The 17,351-nt window shown below is 53.2% G+C and overlaps 1 protein-coding gene across 7 annotated transcripts in view; it reads right to left on the bottom strand.

The window, feature by feature from the left end:
* The window catches only part of JARID2 (jumonji and AT-rich interaction domain containing 2), a 237,387-nt gene that overhangs the window by 17,205 nt on the left and 202,831 nt on the right, over positions 1 to 17,351 (bottom strand). For all 7 annotated transcript variants that reach the window (XM_057700587.1, XM_057700589.1, XM_057700585.1 and 4 more), the window contains 3 exons: positions 12,159 to 12,397; positions 4,305 to 5,367; positions 683 to 1,185 (listed from right to left, as the gene is read on the bottom strand). In XM_057700587.1, coding sequence (XP_057556570.1) covers positions 683 to 1,185; positions 4,305 to 5,367; positions 12,159 to 12,397 — 1,805 coding nt within the window. The remainder of the gene's footprint in view (positions 1 to 682; positions 1,186 to 4,304; positions 5,368 to 12,158; positions 12,398 to 17,351) is intronic.

The raw sequence follows: 17,351 nt of genomic DNA, 5'->3' as shown, positions 1-17,351 counted from the left end.
GGGCCCCTTCCTTCCTGGAACTTGCGGAACTAAATGGGTGGGTGGGTGGGTGGGGTGTGGGGGTGTGTGTGTGTGTGTGTGTGTGTCATGGTGGGGAGGGAGGTTGCACCCCTACCTTCCCAGCCCAGGTCCCCATCACCCTGGCAGGCTGGGGACGGGGTAACCCAGCCTCTGCTGACAAAGCCAGGAGGGCATCTCCTCGGGGTGGCTGGGCGGCTATGCAATGCCGCAGAAGCAGGGAAGCCCCCAACCCCCTCCCCAAGAGATCCGTGGTGACAGAAAGGAGCTGGCAGAGCCGCGCTGGGTGGGGGTGAGTGGATGGGGAGCCCTGCATGCAGGAGAAGCCCCAGCCCCAACTGGCAGCCGGGCCTCGAGGATGAGGGGGTGTGCCTCCCGGGCTGCGTTCCTGGTACGTGGGCACACGTGCACATGCAAGTGCACGCACACACTTTTAATGGAGAGGAAGCCCAAGGCCAGAGCGGACGAGGGCCTCCCCTGGCTGGGTGCCCAGAGGCCTCGACCAGACACCCAGCCCCCGCAGACTGCAGACACCTCTTTTAACAAGGAACAAACATAACCGGAGCCGGCTGTCAGGGGTCTCGGGAACCCGACACAGCCGAGCCTCCGCCCCACCACGTATGTCCCTGAGGCCTCACACCCAGGCCCGGCGCAGGGGCCTTACCTTATATATACACTTGTGGAAGTCGCTGAGGATGCCTTTGTCCTCCTCCTCCTCCTTCACCACCTCCTTTTCCTGAGCAAAGAGTCGCCGCCGTCCCGTCTTGAGCTGCGCGGGGCCCACCTCCTTCAGTTTGCTGCGGAAGCCATTCCTGTGGGCCACGCCGTTGATGAGCCCGTTCTTGGGCTCGAAGCGGGGCAGCGGGTGGAAGCGGTTGTAGTCCTGCTCTGTGTGGCCCTCCAGGGGCCCCTTGCGCCTCTCCAGGCTCTCCTTCTCCATCAGCACCTCCTTCTCCAGGCGCCGGTGCTCCTCGGGGGACAGGGAGTCGTAGGAGAGGAGGTACTGGCAGTAGGCCTCCTGGAGCTTGGCCAGCCGGTCCTGGGCGGTTTTGGGGATGCGCAGCATGTCTGCTAGTTTGTTCCATTTTTTGAGGTCAGTCACTTGCTGCATGCCGCCCATCTCATTAATCAGCCGGAAAAAGCAGGCCAGGTCGAGCTCACAGCCTCCTGGGACGGCGAGGGGAGAAAACACAGGGACAGTCCGTTGAAAAGGCCCGTGAACAAGACCATCTTCCACCACCCAAGAGTCCACGGGCGTCCGGTGCCCACTATGTGACAGGAATGCCACCGTCCCTGGGGCCGGCACAGCAAACAGAACCATCTAATCTATAGAGAGACAGGGCTTAGACCATCCTGGGTGCTAGGGCGAGACACAGAACAAGCCAGGCTGAGGGGAGGCCGTCTTAGAAGGGGGCAGTCAGGGCAGGCGGCCCGGAGGAGGGGACACGTTCGGCAGAGGCTTGCATGGATGGAGAGGTGGCCGAGCAGGTCCAAGGGGAGGAAGAGACCAGCGTCCCCCAGAGCAGAGGCAGGGTGCACGCCCCTCTCACACCCCTGCAGGCAGGGTGACAGTACAAGGAACAGGGCGTCCCAGCCGGGGGTGGCAGGGCCTGGGTAGTGCTACCTGGCCACACCCACGGCCCAGCATCACCTGGAACAGCTGTGATGTGAGAAACTATACACACACAGCATGTGCTGTCAGTCTCGAGTCCCCTCCTAACACCCCCCCAACCAACACACACACGCGTGCACACATACACGCGATGACTTTATTTTCAATCCCCCTGGATTTCCAGGCAGGCGGCAGTCTGTCTGTCCCTCAGCACCTCCCATCGTCACTCACAAAGAGGGCTGCTTATCTCAGAAGGTATATGAGCTGGTTTTCACTACTTCCCTGGATCATATGGTACAAAGCATGTCAAAACTCACGTATGTCTGAATGCCCGCCAACGACTATCTCAACAGGACCTAGAAAATCAACTTCCCTTTGGCCAATAAAAGGGGAAAAAAATCTTCTAGAATAATCGTCCACTGGCTGTTAGGAGGTAAGTACACCACAAAATGCTAGGTGAACAAAGTAAACGTTAAGAACAATTAGATCTTTAGAGAGTGGGGATAGATTTATACAAAATAAATAAAAGGAAAAGCAGCAGGACTCCCGAGAGCAGCACTGGCGTGCGGGCAACACAGGACCACCTCGGCAGACACGGGTCCGGCCAGCCAGCGCGGCCCGGGAGCAGGCGAGCGGCAGCCCGAGCTCCTCTAAGTGTGCTGGGTGGGACGTCGGGCTTGGTTGGCTGTGGTCAGCAGGGCAGTGGGGGCCGCGTCTAGGAGGAAACTCGCCCCAACCTTGGCCAGGAAGGGCCTAAGGCTCAAGATTCCAAGACTCACACCAGGCCCTGCTCTCAGTCAGGGCACCTCCTGGGGCTGCCCACACACTGCAGGGACTTGCCAAGGTGGAGAGGAACGGGAGTCACTCTGCCCAGGGGCTCAGACCACAGGCTGACCAGAAGGGAGGCAATCACTGTCCCTCAACAGCACTGAAAAACTGACCCATCAGCTCACTCCCCACCTGCTACCATCAACCCACTGTGAGGACCACGAGGATGCTGTGTGACAAAGTGCACCCTCCCAGAGAAGGAGCAGCTCTTCTGTGGGTTCTGGGAAATTACTATCAAGTTCCTTGCACTGCGAGGAGGCTGAGCTCAGAGCCACGGCCCAAGGCCTCCATGGGTAAGAGGCCAGCTCAGCTCTTCTTCCGGATGCTGACGATGCTTCCCACCTGGGGTAACACCAACGGGTGTGAACACACACACCACAGTGTCACGTCCTTGCGACTTCTGGAGTCAAGCTTAAGGAAACCTACTGTGAATGGAAGATCGCTGGCTGCCCTCATGACGTCACCTGAGCATCCCACCTGTCACCTGAGCATCCCACCTGTCTCCTGAGCATCCCACCTATCCCCCGAAGACCCACCATCCCCCCAGCAGGGTGGGGGGCCCAGACGTCCCACTGCAACCACGACCTGGTGCCGTTCTGGGTCACCCACGCAGCCAACACCCATCTCCTGAGAGGCTGGCGCCGCCTCAGCCTGTTCCCACAGCCCTGTATCACCTCCTATCACATCCCCGACGGTGCACCACAAACCAAGAATTCTTTCAATTTAAGTGATTCTCACCTGCTGAGAGTAATAACGAAACCTCCATCTTACTTTACTCTATCTTACCTTACTGCCAACTCTTGACACCTAAATGACCGATAACGTCTCCTGTGCTCCCTGCCTTTAAAAACTTGGCCTCGCCAAACTGGAGGTAGGACCTGCCCTGTTCCTGTCGAGGCTCTAGAGCCGGAAGGGAAGTGTGTAACCTCACCTGGCCTACCCAAAAGGAATCCCACTCAGCAGAACCAGCTCATTCCTGACACAGTGAGTTAATCCTGGAGGTACAGTAACAGGAGAGGAAGAGGGACATGGGGACCCCAGGAAGGCTGCATGCAGACTCTGCCTGCGGGCCAGGGGTCTTCACAGCAGCTGGGTATATGTTCACAAAAGCAGTCACCAAGGAGAGCTGTGCCTGCTCTCAGGAGTTTGCATGTGTTTTTGGACCTGTGGGCTCCACAAGGGCCCGGTAATCACCAGAAAAACTGAGATGCAAGGAAAGATGAGGAGAAAGAGAGAAATGGGCTGAAATGTCCCCCACCCACAGAGTCATATGTTGAAGTCCTAACCTCAGTGCCACAGAGTGTGACTGTATTTTGAGACAAGGTCTTTAAAGATGTAATTAAAGTAAAATGAGGTCATCAGGGTAGGTCCTAACCCAGTACAACCGGTGTCCTTATAACAAGAGGAAGGGACACAAGGAATGTGTGCACAGAAGAAAGACCATGCAAGGACACAGGAGAAGGCAGCCGTCCCCAAGCCACGGAGCGAGGCCTCGGGAGAAACCAACCCCGCACACCTTGCTTTCAGATTTCCAGCTTCCAAACTGAGAAATAACTTCCTGAAGGTCAAGCAACCCAGCTTGCGGTACTCAGTTAAGGCAGCCCCAGCAGATGAATGCACAGGGCAGAGTTCCCGCCCCTCTCTCCAGACACCACGCTGGCCCCAGCAAGGCAGCCTCGCAGGTCCGGACAGCCGGCGTCACCGACTGTGGGGCTGGTGGGTGAGGGCCACAGGACCAACCCTCCTTCTGCCAGGAGCACCCTGCACCTGCAGAAAGGGGGCCTCAGACTCCAAGAAGGAGCCCCAGACGCTGGAAGTGGTGCAGGGCAGGCCGCAGGGGCCTTACCTATGAGTGGGAGCTCGTCCATGGTGATGCCCTGAGATCTGAGGTGCTTCTTGATGCAGGCCAGCCGCTGCACGTTGGGGCCCCAGCGCCGGCCCAGCTTGTGGATGTGCTGGATCTGCGTGACGAAGCGCATCTCGTCGTTGAGCTTGCACTCGGGCCGCCAGTCCGGGGGCGGGATCACCCTGCACATGCCGTACTTCTCCACCTGAGGGCGCACCGACTCGATGTAGACGAGCGGGTCGTGGAACTCCTTGGCCGACGGCCGCAGGACGGGGATCTCGTCCATGGCCGCCCACCCGGCCCTGCCGGTCCCCTTCTCGGCCTTGGCCGCCCCCTCGTGCGGCCGGGGCAGGGGCTCCGATTGCGAGGTAGAACGATTTTCACAGGGGGCGCCATCCGGCTTGCCGTGTGCTTGTCTGCCCGGCGGGCCCTTGCCGGCCGCTGCCCGCTTCGGCCGGTTCCTCTCCAGGCTCCGCTCGGGCACCTCCTTCTTCCCATGGCCGCCAAGGGGCGCCTTCTCAGCAGGGGCCGGGGCTGGGGCTGGGGCCGGGGCCGGGGCCGGGGCCACCTTCCTTCCGGGGCCCTCGGCAGCGCCGGCCGCCCCCTTCATCTTCTTGGGGGGCGACTGTGGCTTGTCGGCTGGGGGCGCCTCTTCCAGCCTCCGCTTGGAGTTCCGCAGCCCCTCCCGCAGCTGCCGCCCCCCCATCTCCTTAGTGCATGACTTTGGGTTCAACCTGCCACTGACCTTGAGGCCATTGACGGCGTGCCCGGTGGACCTGGACGCCCCCCCGAGGGATAGCACCTGTTTGCGGGTTTTTGCATTGCTACTTTCAGTTTTCCCTGAGATTGTGTGGTTGACAGCTGAACTGGGCTTGTGGTGATTGGGTTTGGTTTCCTTGACCAGTTCTCTCTTGGCTTTGGTGTATGTGACAGTCCCCTTCGTCACCGTTGCAGTGTACTTCACAGTTTTGGACGGTGAAGGTCTGACTTCGCGCATCTTTTTGGCACTGGTTGCACTTGTACCCAGAGATGACATTCGAGTGACTCCATTGACCTTAGAAACCTGGCAGGAGGAGCAGAGGAGAGAGCAGAGTTAGCACTTGTCAACAGGGGAACCCCCACCCCGCCCAAACTAAACAGCCAGAACCTGCTTCGGAGAGGAGGTGGCACGGGGGTCTCGGCAAAGGCAAGCAAAACACACAGCCCTGAAGGCAGCTCTGAGACACTCAGTTTCAGAATCTCTGCAAGACTAGGCGCCCATCCTTCTGCCCAGAAACACGCAGCCAACCTGGGTGCTGCCCAGGGGGGTCTCCTGGGTGTGCTTTAACATTCATGTGTGTTATTTGAAAGTTTCCAGGGAGGACCCTCTATGTGCCTGCCAATCACCTGTCACAAGTTAATAACAATAATGCGACAGCAAGGTCTTGCTAATAAAGGGACAGGGACAGACACACACACACACACTCGCACGCGCATGCACGTTCCAAGAAAAGACATGGTTGCTATCTTTTCTGTGCTCCATATTGCGGCATGATCTGCCCACAGAATTTTAAAATCCATGCTAAATAAGTAAAGAACGAAACAAGAATGCTATGGAAAGAAAAGAAGAAGAAGAGCACTCACGGGGCTCAGGTGCCAGTCACAGGCCACGCCCAGAGGTGCAGCTGTCCACTGTGGGCATCTGTCACCTGTGAGACAGGCCCCTGGGCACCTCATCAGATGCACCCCACCTCTCTGACGAAGCACAACAGGCCCAACCCCTCTGCACAGGTGACTCCCTGTCCCACACTGTACAAATGTCTACATTCGACTCTACGGGAATTTGGTAAACGACCTCTTCACAGCTATCTTACAGCTTGGACCACACAGTACTTTTGTGACACACAGACATCACCCTCATTTATAAAGAGAAGCCAGAGAGTGACAAAGGTGGACACCAGAAAAGCATTACTTTCCAAAGAATGCTGACAGGCCTACAGCAGGAGCTGCCACTGGGCTGGTATGGGGTGGACACCACATCACAGCTCTGCCTCTCAGTGACCTTTGACATCTCGGGCATCCATCTCTCACCTGCAACATGAGCTCTAAACCAGGAATGCCAGGGCTCCCTGAGCAACACCACCTCCCCGAGAGGCATACTGCACATGCTCGCCGGGGAATAGAGCAGAAACAGCAGCGGCTTTTCTCACCCATGAGTCCCGAGAAGAAGTTGACCACCCAAGTTAGGGAAGCCAACCGGCACCAAAGCAGTTCGCTCCTGTCCACGCCCAGCGCTCCCGCGGGCTGAACAGCTGCCCTGCCCCCGGGACCATGTTGTGGAAGGCAGGGCTTGAGTCTCAGTGACCGCCACACTAGGCCCAGGCCCAGCCCAGGTCCCTGGGCCGCATCCCCCGTCTCCCATCTAGTAGGTCTGGGGTGGAGTCTGAGAATCTGCATTCCTAGTGAGGTCACGGCGATGCTGAGCCTCGCCTGAGGACCTACGTTGGGAACCAGGGCAGAAGACTATCCACAGAAGGTTCTGACAACAGAAAAAGGAAAGAAGCCCCCAGACCTGTATTTCTTCATGCGCCAATTACAGGCGGTCCAGGGAAAGCCATGAACTCTTGGTGTGAGACTGTGTTCCATGAGCCAACCCCAGGGTGTTTGGTAACCAGGTTTCTGGGGAACCAGCCTTGCCTTCTGGACTCGGTGAGGTCCCTGGCCCCCCCGGGCAGGGAAGAGGCCGAAGGGAAGGCCCAGGAACTACGTCTGGCCGTACCACTGCTGGCTGCCCGAGAAGAAGGCAGGACTGACGGAGCAGGTGGTCTGGAACACGCAACAGGAGATTTCAAAACAAAACCAAAACAAAACGAGCAGCCTGGCAACAATAAATTAAAAACAAATTTATAAAACTGGGAGCAGGGGTAAAGAGAAAATTTCCATGACAAGTACCACTAATTTGGAGTAGGACTTATGGTGAGGAATGCAAATATCTCAAATTTTAAACTGTTCTTTCAAATGCTCCCATTGACTAAAAACAAAACAAACCGTTTAGAAAAACTAAAGCAAACAGTAAAACCCTGCTGAGGCTCACAGAGAGAGTTTTCCATCAGCAAGATGCTCAGGGATCTGCATCTTCAGAGAAGACACCCATCGAGGCTCTCAGCCTGCGGTTAATCTGCTCCGACTCTCACCCAGCTCACACGTAACTCTCACCCAGCTCACACGTAACTCTCACCCAGCTCACACGTAAGCGGACTGTACAGCACCGTTAATCTCTTGAAGATGAGGCTCCGCCAGCGGAAACGGCAGCCACTGCGTGGTGACACCACCCGTTCCTGCTGGCAGAGCCCACCACCAGCTGTCCTGTCTTGCCAGGGTTTAGGTTCAGTGATTCCCAAACCCGGACCTGGAAGCCCTGTGAACCCCTGGGGTCGCCTGAAAGGAATGCTGATTCCAGTCTAACCACCCCTCCCCCAATCCAGCTTCTGACCTAATCAGTAAGGATGGAGAAAGGCGATGAGTATTTAGTATTTGCCAGTCCCCAGACAGCTCTGTGCGGTGCGCCTGTGAAAGGCCAGGAAGCCACATCTCCCAGATTCCACCTCAAAGAACAGCGCGGAGCCCTGGTCCATCCAGTCCGGCTTCTCGAGGCCACCTGACCTCCCGGCTCGCTGCCGTACAGGGAGGTAAATTTTCACATGGTGAAATTCTAAGTAACTATTTCACCATCTTCAATGGCAAAAAGACCACCTTTTTGTTTACATATTTCTGTCAACAAAGATGCCTATTCCTTGGCCTGTGCTTGTCTCCGGGGGTCCAATGAATACTGGTACCAAAGGAGACAACGCAGAGGAGGAAGGCACTGGTTCATCTTCCCACCGAGCGTCTCCCCGGCCACCGCCTCATGGAACAGAACCAAACACTACACGTCACCTCAATACACACCCAGGTCACTCAGCCGGCCCACCACACAGGCCTGGCCTCACCGCTACACTCTCGGAGGAAGTGCTGACACTGAGCTCAGGAGAGAGGGGTCAGGAGAGAGGGGTCATTTTCATTCACTGGAGACTCAACATACACACCCGTGACAGAGACCTCCCGGGTGCCATAAAAGCCCTTTAGCTTAGTAACTTCATGTCTCTTCAAGGTGCTCCTTCTCAGCTCTGGTGTGGACTGTGGCCTATGCATCCCGCTCCCCACAGCGGTCACCCAGCTCTGCAGGAAGTGGGGGTGTTCCAGCCCACCATCACCCACCTGGCACCTGTAGCTCAGGTCACCCCCGGCGCACAGACAAGAAGCTGTCCTCGGTTCCACCAGAAATTCAACTGCCAAGCTCCCTTTTCCCACTAGAGGGAGCCACTGAGTCGAGCGGCTCTGCCCATCCTCTCGGAACAGCAGCAAAGGAGCCCAGGAGGAACGTATCGTGGGGACAGTGCAATTGCACTTTAAAATTCAAATTAAAAAGCAGAAGAGCCTAAATGAACAGAATCCACTGGACAGGCAGCGAGTCAGGGACGGGCAAGGCAGGCCGCTGGTGTGGCAGGAGTTAGTGAGCAGAGGGACAAGGCGGACAGCCCTGCTCCCCAGAAGGAACACCAGGTCTGGTTGGAGCCTTGACCTTGCCACAGCACCGCCCCCTCTGCAGGCGGCCCGCCAGCCGCAGACCCCAGGACACACAGGCGCAGTTCAAACTCCCTGGTGACCTGATGAGGAGCGGGGTGAGACCTTAAAGGCTCTTCTAGCTAAGGCGCGTCTCTCACGTGTCTCTCTGGGCGCTCATTTCCCATTTTCCAGAATGTTAAAGAACATTCCTCATTCTTTGGTCTGAACATCTCAATCTCCACCTCCTCTCTCCGTCTCAGTCGGCCAAGACTCTTCACAACTGCCGTACACCTGACTGTGAGAAGCTCTCGGCAAAGGCGCCACAGCCCAGCAGCCCCTCCGCCGGGCCGGGCTGTGTGCCCCGCCGCCTTTCTTCCGACGGCCTCGCCATCCACGTCTTCCACACGCGCTTGCATGCAAAGACCTCCTCACGACACACTTGGGAAACATTTCCAAACCCTCTCTAGGTGCAAGAACGGCTGTCTCGCCACCCTACGTTTGTGACTGCCTCTTACCGCACGTAACGTAAGCACTCTCCTGAGGAAACGCTCCTTTGTCAGACACCTACCGCATACCCAGATCATGACCCAGGGCAGTTCCAGGGATGTTACACACGCCTGTGTGTCACCTGGCACACCTAGTGCCTTTGGGAGAACACAGGCTGCAGGGCTGGTGTGGCCCATCCCACCGAGTCTCGGAGGCCAGGGCTTTCACGAGACGGAGCGCTCCACCCAGCACCGTGTGAGGTAACGGGGGCCTGTCCGAGCAAGAAGAGTGAGCTGTCGGTGCCTCGGGGCCAGCAGGGCACAGTCACATCTCAGCAGCACCCCGACATAGGGCATCCCTCCACCCTGCCAGCTGCGCTTTACACAATCACTGATCTTTTCCTTCAGGCCGACAGAAAAAAAATCAATCATATCCGAAATTACGGCTCTGAGTATTCTCTGGGACCTGTCTTTTATGCAGTTGAAAAGATGAAAGGTCAGATTCTAATCGCGTGCATCAGAACGTTACAAAGGAATCTACAATTGGCTTCTGTTGACTTTTTTTTTTTTTTCAGAGTACTTAACGAATGGGATTTGATGGTATCAACATTATCCTTTTATTTCTCACAATGTCCCTGGGAGAGGAGTTGGCATCACCGGCTCCAAATGAACAATAGGGCCCAGGAAGCTTAACTATCACAGCTTAGGTCTCAGGAGGGTCATGGTCTGAGCCCACCTAGAACGGACAGTCCTGGGTCACCCCGTCTGGGTGGATCAGACAGGAGAGGGAGGACAGGTGGGAGGGGAGGAGACGGTCACACCCCACCTCAAGACCGGAACGGGGAAAGCCAGCCAGGCTCCTGCAGCCACTCAGATGACAGACTCTGCCCGGCCTGGGTCTCTCCTCAGCCTCCAGGCTGCTTGTGAAACAGGTGGCCATGCAAGCCTGCGGTGGGGCAAGGTGGGCGGGGCCATCCCAGGGCAAGGGGCACCTTCTGCTCCCCTCAACGCTCACCTCCAACGGCATGAACTCTCCTCTTGTTCCGTGACAAAGGGAAATCCTGAACTGAGGGGCAAGTGCTGGGGGTTGAGGATGAGCCTGGCTGAGGTTGAGGATTCAGCCTCATGTGTGAAAGTGAAGGAGAGCGAGAAAGAAAGGGACGTTGTGGTTCCATGTGAATGAAGTCACACAGTCATTCCTCACTGAGATCCCTGCTCCACAGATGGGTCGGGCCCTTTCCCACTCTAGACCCCTTCTGAACTGTTCTATTTCATAAGCAAGGATCTGGAGGACAGTTCTGCCCAAGGGCCTGTCCGGCAAACGGCTTTGGAAATGGACTGGGGACGAACGACACCAAAGGGATGGTGCGTCCTACGTGTCAGGTCCTGAACGTCGGAAACCCAGCTTGGGGGGAGGCCGGTCCCACCACGCTCAGGTGTTCTCGTGAGGAAGACTCTGAGGTTTGTGTTTCAGGAACAGTGGGCAACGTTTCAAATATACAAAAACCACTCGTTTTAACCTCAAGATAACACTTCAAAGCACGAAGTGGCAACTGAGGACCGCGGAAACATAAACTCAAGGATTCCTGCCTCGTCCACCACAACTGGAGAGCTGAGTAACATTTTAAAGCTAAAGGTTAAGACTAACAACATGCGTGTTCACACACGATCCTGTGTGTGTGCATGAACACAGCCACATATTCAGAGAGAACGGCTCCTAACACCATCAAGAATGAGAAAGACCACGATAAAAGAACCTTCAACAGAAGAAGGAATTCCAACCTTCACACCACAATGACCATCTTTTAGTCACTCCATAATGCTGCCCGTCAGGGAATCTTCAGGCCACGCACACCTCACCCTGAACCAATCAACCTTTCAAGATTGGAATCTCTGGTCTATTCTAAGGAACATTTTAACTGCATGCGACAAAACTCCCGGTGAGGAGAGCCCATCTCTGATCCCTGTGGCTCACCGACTTTCCGATGGAGTGAGAACAGGAACAGAGGGGTTAACGAAATGCCGCCTGACCAAGCGAGAGCCTCGCCTTGCCCCAGGCCCCTCCTCTAATGTCTCCCTACCGGGTTCTGGGAAATCTGTCCAAGGGCAGAGAGAGGTGTGCCCCCCAGGATCTCTGTTCTGGATCTGACCCTGAAATTGGGGCGTGGGGGTCGGCAGGGAGAGCAGCGTACGTGTGGTCTCCGCTGATTCTATGGGCACGGGACGGAGTAAGTGACCCCTTACAGCCACAACGCATCTCATCACTGCCTGCAGGCCGCTCAGAGGTCCTGCCATGAGTTGCCAAGGTGTCAGTCAAGAACAGGTAATGCTCCAGGCCGTCTGCAGCCCTGTTCCAAGGTAACTCGTGGCTGCTGGCCTAACCTGAGGGCTCCTCACCTCATCTGGTTCCCGGGGCACTGGGTGGGCGAGGGGTAACAAAGATTCATCCCTTCCCACCCTTCTAGGGGGTCCCAGCATGTGAGGGTCCACTGCTGGCGGCACTGGGCACCGGCAGCACCCTCCAGGGAGGGATGCAAACCCACCGACGGCCCCACCTGACCCATCTTCACAGGAGGAGAGGCACACGCGCTGGCACCTCTGTGCCCACGTCACGTTTCTCTCGCCCCTGCTCACCACTGAGCATCCTTTCCTGCTTTTTGAGCCCTGCAAACATGGGTCTCTTGAGGCGACTACTCACGTTTCCCCTTCAGTTAACTTGGTGAAACGGGGAGGTGGCATCTGGCAGGAAGGCTGGCACCTCCTGGGCGCCAGGGCAGGGCTTTACCTGTTTCCGTAAGTCCTGAGCCGACCGATGCAGAGGGGGGTGGTGGTGGTGGTGAGTGGCGAGCCCCTTGGCCGAGGAGCCCGTGGAGGGGGCCGCTGGGGGGTGGCTCGCAGAAGCCTGCTCCCTCCGGCTGTCGGCCCGGGGATCGCTGTGCTTCTCCTTCGCCGGAGTGGCCTCTTTGCTTTTGTGTTTCTGAACAGGTTCCTTCTCCCGTGATGACCTGCTGGAACCATTGAAAACTGGAAAGGAAGGAGAGAGGAAGAGTAAAGTCACTATGGAGGATGCTGTCGGCTGCCATGTACCCTAAATCCCCCAAAGACAAAAAGGAGAATGGAAGGAAGACATTCTGGACAAACATCGTGCCTCATATGCTCTCAAGGCCTAACCTCAAGTCAAAACAACCACCACAAAGGACAGGAATAATCCTAAACACGGAGAGACCAAAAAAAAGTTATAAACACATCCTAAGAATTATGTGCTTTGGTTGAAACAACTGAAAAATCCATTTAAAAAAATCCCTACAAAACAAGAAAATAAACAAAACACACACGCACGCACGCATGCACGCACGAATAAACAGAAGCCCTCAGAATATCAATATCACACCTTAAACAGAAAGAGAAGAATTACAATGAAGAAACCAACACAAATAGTCACATTCCAAGAAAGGGACCACCTCATGTAAAGAAACAGGGGACCTGAAAAAAGAGAATATATTCTTCCGTTTAAAGTAATGCATCTTTGAGGCTGCAGATCTGCTGACGGATATGAGTCAGGACACAGCTGCGTCACCTGACCCCCTGGTGACTGAAGATGAGGGAGAGTGGTACGTGGGAGCTCTAAGCCAGACCCGGTTCTAGTCCACAAGTCACAACACACCTCCAAGGATTAAGTGTTTGCCATCAGCCCAGGGACCTCAGTCAAGCTGGGAAGTCAGCCAGCCTCTGAATCCAAAGGGACCAGACCTTATCCTCACGCCCATTTCTGCAGAGGACGCCAACTGAAGGTGAGCTCCCTGCCCAGTCCCTGCTGCCTCCTGAGCCCCAGGTGCTGCTGCACCTCCCACCCCACCCAGGGAGTCGAGCAGAGAACAGCTACACAGTGAACTTCATCCGGTCGCTGCCGTGAGCTTTCTCCTCTGCTGACAGCGGGGACTGGCACTCTTGGAAAGCTCTACGGGCCCAGCCCGCCTCTGTGTGATCAGCGAGCCCTTCACATCTGCTCCTCTGGTCCCACAGGTCTTGCCTCCTCTCAAACCACCCCAGCAGGTGGACGCCCCGTGCTTGGCTGCCCAGCCCCGCGAGCTCTAGGCGGAGCAGCCGGGGAAGCGAGGGAGCCCTTGCAGCTGTCATTTTAAAGAGGCTCCTGGAGCATTTCCTGACAGGAGGGACAGGAGGAGCCTTGAAAGGTCACTGTGTCCACCCCCTCTTCGGGTACCTCACTCCAAGGCTACCCCACCCCAACCGGGCCTTGGAGAATTCCAGGCAGAAATCACAAGACGAGGCAGCTAGAAAGAGAAAATTCCTCCTCCTTTGAGTTGAAACCTCTTCCTGAAGCTTAAAAACGCAGAAGTCCAAGCCCCCTCCTCCCACAGGTGCATAAAAGAACGACCTACGTCTTCCGAGGATGCCCTTCTGAGTGCCTTCAGTGCTCTGCCACCCACACTTGTATAAGCATCCTTTAAGTTACATGCATGCCTTGCAGACCGCAAGTATTCTCCTTTTCCCGTCTAATAAAAGTTGCTAAATCTGCTAATCCACTTTTTAAACTTTCTTTGCTTATAAAGTCCACCCATATTTTCAGATGGTAAGATATTCCTCTAAGTTTCCTGTTTCTGATTTGATCGCTTAGATGTGCTTCTTTAGTGCACTTGTTATTACACTGTATATGGTGCAACACAGAGATTTATGTTTTCCATATCTGGACTGGATGTGAACTCTGATCTCTGGAGTTGCTCCCAGCCCCAGTGATTACACAATCTAAATAGATTTTCACTACGGACGTAAAGACCATGCCACATCAAATATGGTATGTGTTCCCATGCTGTGCAAGGCTCTGCTGGACACTCTCAGTTACAGAAAAATGGAGAGCTTCGAACGGCTGGCATTTATTCTAAGTGTAAGTAACTACACATTGTCAGAACCCATCCATCATACCCACACTGGCAGTGCCTGTAACTTGCTTTCCAGACAAATTAGAAGCAACATCCATAAGAAGTCATACTTCAATGTGATTAAAAATCAAGCCAAGGAACATGCATCTAGGCAATTCTTGACCGTTCACCAATTTTCTAAGGCAGTGAACACAGCTCCTTTATTGAAACACAGCACAGGAAGTTTTATTTTATTTTTTTTTTAATCTTAAATATGCCATACTTTTCTGAGCTTTGTTACTGCCACTAAGATGAGCAGTCTGCTATTAAAGACGTGCCACTCCTAGAATTACTCCTCTGTTTGGTTACCCAGAAACATTTATTCTGGGGGTTGGTCCCCTTTCACAAGATTGTGTGAGCAGTTCAATTCCCAGCCCTGCTGTCTGCACCTGAGCAAGCTGTGCAAATCCTCAATTTTCTCACCGAGGCTGGGGACCACACGCTCCTACGTGCAGTGTGTGCAGCGCCCTGTCTGGGCTCAGCAGGCACTCAGCACTGGGGACACTTTCCTGCTGCCCCTTTAAAAGGACCGTCTTGGGTTACTACACTTAGACTGAGGCAAGAGCTCTTCTTGCCTCTTGTCCTTCCTGCAGATGCAGTATTACAATGGGCCTCAAATACAGCCCAACAGCAGGCCCACCACAACCTCCTACTTGCCTCCCAGTACCCATTTCACGGGAAAACAGAGGCAATGCCAACGTCCTATCCAAGCAAGGAGAAATACGATGCTGAAATCATAGCCGACATTTTCTACCAGCTTAATGAGTGACTTGACCCTCTGGGGACCCACAAACCCGTTCAGTAGATCCCCTTGGTCAAAAGTATTCTCATAATTATCCTGAGAGTATCTGCCTTTTCATTGTGTTGATATTTCCATGAGGGTGATGGCTAGATCATCAGAGAAATAGGTCATCAGAGAAATGCAAATCAAAACGACCTTGAAATACCACTTCACACCCCCTAGGAGGCTATGCTCACAAAGATGGATAAAGGCAAGTGTGGGTGAGGACACAGAGTGGAACCTTCATACACTGCAGGCAGGAATGTAAAATTGTGCAGACTCTCTGGAAAACAGCTTAGAAGTTCCTCAAAACGTGAAACAGAGTTACCATATGACCCAGCAACTCCACTCCCAGGTATGAACAGGAGAGAAATGAAAACTATGTCCACATAAAAACACCTGTACAAATGGTCAGAGCAGAGATATTAACAATAGTTAAAAGATTGGGGGTGGGGGGGATTGAAAGGTTCATCAACTGGCATTTAGCTAAACAAAATGGGGTATTATCCATCCATGAAAAGGAATCAGAACTGATACGTGCTCCAGCATGGATGAATTCTGCAGACATTCTGTGAAGTGAAAGAAGCGAAGGACAAAAGGCCACCCATTACAGGATTCCATTCCTATGAAATGACTGGACCAATACGTAAGAGACAAAGTATGTCAGCGGTTGCCAGGGGCTGGGGAGGGCTCAGGAAAATGAGACTGGCTCCTAATTGGTACAGATTTTTCAGGGTGAAGGCGATGAAAATGTTCTAAAGTTGACTGTGGTGATGGCTGTACAACTTTGTGAATATACTAAAAACTATCACATTGTGCGCTGTGGGTAAATTTTATGATATGTGAATTACATCCCCATAAAACTATTAAAAAAATAATAAAACAGCAACAGGTAGCAAAATTCAACATAAATCAATGCAGTGGCACCAAACTATACAAATAAATGCTGGTATTCTTCATACTGGTTACTAGCAGTTAAAAAAAAAAAAAAAAGCCATTTCATTTCAGAAAGTGATAAAGCAACGAAAATTGTTAACAGTATTAAATCTCAACCTGAGTGCACGTACTCTGTGTGACAAAAATGGAACCACACATAAGGCATTTCTCCTGAATACCAGTGTGACGACCATTTCCAGGGAAAAGCACTTGTGAGACTGCTGTAAGCTAGCTGCTTTTTCACAGAATGCTATTTTTATTTGAAAGGACAACTGATACACAGTCATTTGTCAGCTATTTTCTCAAAAATGAATAAAGTAAGCCAGGCAAGGAAAAAGTAACTAATAGTTTTTGCTGCCAATGACAGAATTCATGATTTCAGGCAAAAATTATAATTTTGGAAAACCTGTATCTGTCACCATGAGTTTGACAGCCCCTCAACACTTAAAGACTTTCCTGATGAGTTTAATGCAGAGAAGAGATTCTTTGATACCATATGATGGAAGGTGCCGATGACTACTAAGGGTGTGTAACCCAGTGAACTGTTATTTTCAAATGATCAATACAAGACATCACAAAACTGTGTGCAGGGAAGAGTGCCGTTCAAAGTAGAAGGCAAACCAATGGATGTTAACCTAACAGAGCATGAGAAGTTCACCAATACAGGTTCAGAGCACAGTAACAACTGATCTTGAAGAAACTACGACTGGTTGTGTGAAATTTGTGAAATCAAATAATAAAATCTTCACAAAGGCTCCTCCCTCTTCCAGCCACCTCTTTGTCTGAGACTGATTTTCTTCATATACGACTGGGTACAGAAGCAGACCTAAGAATCTAGCCATCATCTCCTAAGCCAGACATTAAAGTGATTTGCAAAAATGAAAAACTATGCAACTCTCCTCACCCATAACTTTTGGGGTTTGGAATGTAGTCCCTTTACATGAAAATGTTACTTGTGTTAACACGTTAATGGGTTTGTGGTATTTTTAAATGAGTAAATATTACTAACTTACCTCACTTTTAATTTTAATATGGTAAACATCAATAAATATAATTCACAAAATAAAAGCTCTCTGGGGTCCCTAAATACTTTTTAAGAATAGAAACAAGTCTTGAGACCAAAAAACCTGAAACCAGTAGGCTGGATCATCTCTTCCACGGTTATTAGCTCCACCATGGTTTCCAGAGGCTTTGAGGGACCCTGTACTATGTATACACTTACGAACCCCCCAAAAGCTCAGACTCCAAAATGAAGCTACCTAAATTTGAATCCAGAGAAATCATTTGCTAACTATCTGACCTTGGACTGGTTTCCTGCCCAAGC

This window comes from Hippopotamus amphibius, chromosome 11 (assembly GCF_030028045.1).
Source record: "Hippopotamus amphibius kiboko isolate mHipAmp2 chromosome 11, mHipAmp2.hap2, whole genome shotgun sequence".
Classification (NCBI taxonomy): Eukaryota; Metazoa; Chordata; class Mammalia; order Artiodactyla; family Hippopotamidae; genus Hippopotamus; species Hippopotamus amphibius.
Note: the sequence above shows the minus strand (reverse complement) of the source record. Positions and strands in the feature narration are given on the sequence as shown.